Source organism: Notothenia coriiceps, unplaced genomic scaffold (genome assembly GCF_000735185.1).
Source record: "Notothenia coriiceps isolate Sejong01 unplaced genomic scaffold, NC01 NC01_scaffold00005349, whole genome shotgun sequence".
NCBI lineage: Eukaryota > Metazoa > Chordata > Actinopteri > Perciformes > Nototheniidae > Notothenia > Notothenia coriiceps.
Window position 1 is genome coordinate 5901 of NW_011338050.1, and position 5267 is coordinate 11167.

A 5267-nucleotide genomic window follows, 5' to 3' on the forward strand; every position below is an offset into this window, starting at 1 on the left:
ATTGATATTAAGCTAACATTAAGTAATTCTTTCTCCGATTTGATCTGTCACCTCTGTAGCGCGATATACAACCACTTAGCTATTAATATTTAATGTTAAAGTAAAATTGCTACAACTAAATAGCTAAGGTAAGGCTATAAACAAGCTACATCAGCATGACTTCTGGTCACCACCACCAGGCTAAAGGCGGCTAATGTTTGTCGTCATGACATTTAGTTGCTAACAAGTGTCTAAATTAGACTACTAAACATCATTACGCCGACACGAGTCCGCCTAACTTAGTGGTGGTGATGCGCAGCCATGTGACCATGATTTTGTTTGTTAATAACCTAGCACTAACTTTTTACTTCTGGCGATTGTATTTAGGCTTCAAAAATCACAAAGTGGTGTTAATATGTGGAGAATGTCCTACTGAACAACATGTGTTAAATATCATAAATGTACAGTACCAGTCAAAAGTTTGGACACACCTTCTCATTCAATGGTTTTTGTTTATTAGAATTTTGTTCTACTTTGTAGATTAATACTGAAGACATTTAAACTATGAAAGAACACATACGGAATTATGTAGTTAACAAAAAAGTGTTAAAAAAAATCCAGAATATGATTTATATTTTAGATTCTTCAGAGTAGCCCCCTTTTGCCTTGATGACAGCTTTGCACACTCTTGGCTTCTCTCTGTCATTTTCATGAGGTCATCACCTGGAAAGGTTTTCAATTAACACGTGTGCCTTGTCAAGAGTCAATTTGTGGAATGACTTGCCTTCTGGATGTGTTTGAGACAATCAGTTTTGTTGTGCAGAGGTAGGGTTATCCGCCCCTCCCTACACGCAGATCACGCAGACTGCGTGGGGCCTCATCTTATGCGCAAATGCGGCGGAATTCATCTAATGCACAAATGTGCCGCAATTAGGAGCTCCGCAGTTACCCCGTTGCGAGGCTCCGGCGAACTAACAGTTCACGAGCGTGCTCCACTAGCACCCCCCCGTCAACGCTCACAACACATGCGTGGGGCCACACGTTGGCCAGGGGCAGCCCTGGTTTCAATCAGGAGAGACGTGATGTAATGAAAATACATGTTTATTACAAGGACACATAATATGAAGGAATAGTGATTGACGGATTACAACAAGTGAATAGAATGATGTTTGGCAATTAGGCCCCGGTTTGCAGGATGATCATTCAGGAAGGGAAAACTGCTCCGATGAACCCCCGGGGTCTAGACACTGGTGGTGGTGATAAGTAGTTGCCAGGGCCGGCCCTAGACTTTTGGGGGCCCTAAGCGAGCTTTGGCTTGGGGGCCCCCCTCACTCTAGCGCGTTCTCACTACACACAACACGGAACCAACTTTTGTCTTATGATGTTAGCATTGTCACACATATTGTATAAATAAGCATGTAAGCACCGTGGACCTAACATCCTCTAGGGGGGGTCCTCATCTCCGCTAGGGGGGTCCGGGGGCATGCTCCCCCGGGAAGATTTTTTTTTAAATAATGAAGTTAAAAGCATCAATCTGGTGCACTTTGAGAGCAAAATTAAGAGATCTATGGATACATTTCTCAACATCCATATGAAACAGAACTGTAAACAGATTTTACTTTTTCTTTATATTTTACTAAATCACTCCCCTTTTAAACTAGTATTCTTGTTTTGTTCATATAGTATTTCACAACTGTTTTTCATTTATTCTCTCTTGCTGTCCATCTCATAATGTTCACATAGAAACTAGCTGTCAATAGGAATATCATTCAGAAGAATTATAATACATTATGAGATGGACAGCAAGAGAGAATAAATGAAAAACAGTTGTGAAANGTTTATGGTCTCCGGTACTTCCAGTCCAACGCCGACTGCATGCACAGCGTTAGAAAATCGGACCTTCAAAAGAAAAGTTTGACTTTTTCCCCCAAAAATCTGAAAACCAAAACCTTTTGTAACTACGACTTTTTGTTCTTCACTCACACATCCGCGACCCACTCGAAACGGGTCCGCGACCCACTTTTGGGTCACGACCCACCAGTTGAGAACTACTGATCTACATGGTCTTGACACATAATCCCAAGATTTTGGTGTGGTTTACGTTTGATATTGGAGTACCACCATTGAGCATGCTTTAGTTGCATGCAGGTAAACAACCCATTTGGAGAGGAACATTGGTGAGACTGCCGCATTGGCCACAAATGGAATGCCGTGTGAACTGGATACCTGTGAAACAACTTGATGTAACATGTCGTTATGTCGTCCCATGACATCAAAGTTGCAGATCAGATTGTAAACTATAGCTGGCGGATGTGGAGGAAATCTCAACAAGGATATCCACAGTACTGCTTTCTGAAGCTCCAGAAATATTGGCCTTAATTTAAGATGAAATCTTCGTCAGACCAATAGCTAAAGTGCTATCACCACTGCTGATTAATGCACATAGTCGCACACTTACCAAGGTTTTAATTTGAGGTATATTTTAAGTGTTATTAATTGCTGTGTCTGAGTTCCTGTGTTTATTTAACTAATTATGTTATGTCTGGTTCAGCTGCCATGTTCATGGAGCATTGGAAGAGGAGGCAGATGAGACTGAACTATGAGTGGGACCTGACAGGGTTTGAAGATGAGGAGGTGAGTGGGGCCCACATACCATAACATAGAAAAGGAAGAGATGAGCTAAACATGTATGTAGAACCACTTCTGCTGCACTAAACATATGTTTTTACTGTATGCAATACAAATTAGGACACATTTGAAGATGGTTCCCCTATAACATGGGTCGGCAACAGGTGGCCCACGGGCCATTGTTGGTCCGCCTGCAATAATATTTGGCCCGGAAAATTAGCTTTGTTTTGAAAGAAAAGTTTTGGCTCATCAGACATTTATGAGAGAAAATCCCTAATGTCCGAGTGCAAGTGAATGCAGCACAAGACTCGATCCTTGTAACCCCTCCCCCGGCCCTCGTGCGAGCATGGAAATGTGATTGGCGGCGATTTCATTTGAATGGGACGGTGACAGAGAAGAAAGTCAAGTTTGGCTGTACTCAGCATTGAATCAAAACGCACTAAAGCTTTGGATAAATAAGTTTGTGAGGCGTTTTGCTGAACAAGATGGTAATCGCTGCATTCAGCTGTTATAGGCATGCCAACTTAATGCTCTGCTCACGGATGACTCGATGAGCATAATAAACTGTTAAGATGATGACCTTGTGTATATTTTTTTCTTTGTGGGGGTCTGCCCCCAAAAAACTGTTTACAGTCCTGAGAAAGTCAAATAAGACGGTGTGTAAAACTACACTGCCAAGCCAAAAATAATCAACCACTTTGATTTAAGGCCAGTAGGTAAGGACTTTCCACTGGATAATAACTGCAGCGATTTTAACAATCAATTACTTAAATTAGCCTTTGATTATGTTCTGGCCCCCCATCTAGTGGCTCAGAAATGTTTTGGCCCAAGGCCAAACTTACTTGCTGACCCCTGCCCTATAATATTCAAGATTAAAGTTCTGAAATGCCACAATGAAACCATAACACAAAAAGTAAAAGGGTGGGTTTTTAAGAAGTTACAGATATGTGAATTAATATTCCCAATCCTTTTTAGTTTTTCAAAACATGAAGTGATTTTTTGTATGGTTTTATTATTGGATCATCTGTCTGTGGCATTCTGCTCCAGGTAGTCCAGGTTTTACATTAATAGATTTTGAGCAAATCTGTCAAAGTCTGCATTAATGTTCTCTAGAAAAAGTTTGCTTAAACAACTTTTGTCTTTCCTCCCAAATGAATTTGACTAGCCTGCAGCCCTCTGACTGCCTAGCAAAAAGAAAAATGATCAGGGAATCATTCAGGGAACACTTTTCAGCAACCACAGTAGGGCAAAAGCCATCTAGCTCACTATTCATTTATTTATTTTGTTATCCTTTTTACTCTGTTATCAGTCATCCTTGATGTTGTTACTAACACCCCCCATTTCCGTGTCCACTCTCCTCTCTCTTTCACAGGAAGCTCTCAAGGTTTGGATAAATTCCTATTTCTAGATAAACTCCTTTCTTTCCTCTTGTGGCCTTTCTGCTGCTGCTGCTGCCGCTGTGCTGCTGCTGCTGCTGCTGCTGCTGCTGCTGCTGCTGCTGACTGCTGCTGCTGCAAACCTCTTCAAAACACATCAATGACATGTGTTAATATAAATGGTATTGGCAACATACATGGTGTGCAATACATTTTAGGTTTATCCATCAGTATAGTTCATGTTACAAAACGTGCTTTAACAAAGACAACTTCTTGTTGCCGATATAGTTAGTAGCATGGCTGCCGTTGATATTAGCTTGATTTGAGTGAGGCCAGATAGTACCAGAATTGCTTCTGTCACGAAAAAACTAAATCCTTTAAATGAATAAATGAAGCCTTCTAAAAAAAAAAAAATGCCAAATGTAAGCGAATTGCTTATAGGACAGGTGGTCAAAATAGAGTGGTGCAGTGATAACGTATTTCTGTAGGCTAATCCGGAAGTTAGCATCGCAAAGGGCTACCTCGACAAAATGCAATGGGATTTTTCCATTGGATTTCAATATATTGTAGAAAGTATGTTCTGTGGCAAATATACACTTCCAGTCAAATGTTTGGACACACCTTCTCATTCAAAGTATTTTTTCTTTTTTTCTTCTACATAGATTTATGAATACATCAAAACTATAAAAGAACACATGGAATTATCTAGTAAACAAAAAAGTGTTTAAAAAATCCAGATATGATTTATACTTTGCTGGCTACTGCAGAATGCTGTGGTAGCCATGCAGGTTATGTGTGCCTTGAATTCTGAATAAATCACCAACAGTGACACCAGCAAAGCCCCCCCACCCTCACACTTCTTCCTCCATGCTTCACCATCACACTTCCTCCTCCATGCTTCAAGGTGGGAACCACACATGCAGAAACCATCCGCTCACCTTCTCTGCGTCTCACAAAGACACAGAGGTTGGAACCAAAAATCTCAATTTGGACTCATCAGACCAAAGCACAGATTTCCACTGTCTAGATCGTCTGGCCTTCATTTCTTAAAGTGATGATGGACGGTCGTTTCTCTTTACTGAGTCGAGTGGTTCTTGCCATAATATGGATTACAACAGTAGTCAAATAGGGCTTTCCACTGTGCACTAATGTAGCTCAGTGCAAGTTCAATCAGGAAGACCAATATCCTCTGGTGTTACACGTCACTTCAATACTCTCTCCTCTCTCATTAAGTGATCAGGGGCGTTACTCCCCGGCTAGCCAATCATCGCTACCGCTAACCCC

The 5267-nt window shown here is 41.1% G+C and overlaps 1 protein-coding gene across 1 annotated transcript in view; it reads right to left on the reverse strand.

Annotated features, from left to right (window-relative positions):
• LOC104942877 (anoctamin-1-like) overlaps positions 1 to 5267 on the reverse strand; it is a gene marked incomplete at its 3' end in the record, with an annotated part of 14354 nt that overhangs the window by 3825 nt on the left and 5262 nt on the right. Inside the window, exon 4 of the mRNA XM_010768184.1 lies at positions 4922 to 4926. Within this exon, the coding sequence (XP_010766486.1) occupies positions 4922 to 4926 (5 nt within the window). The remainder of the gene's footprint in view (positions 1 to 4921; positions 4927 to 5267) is intronic.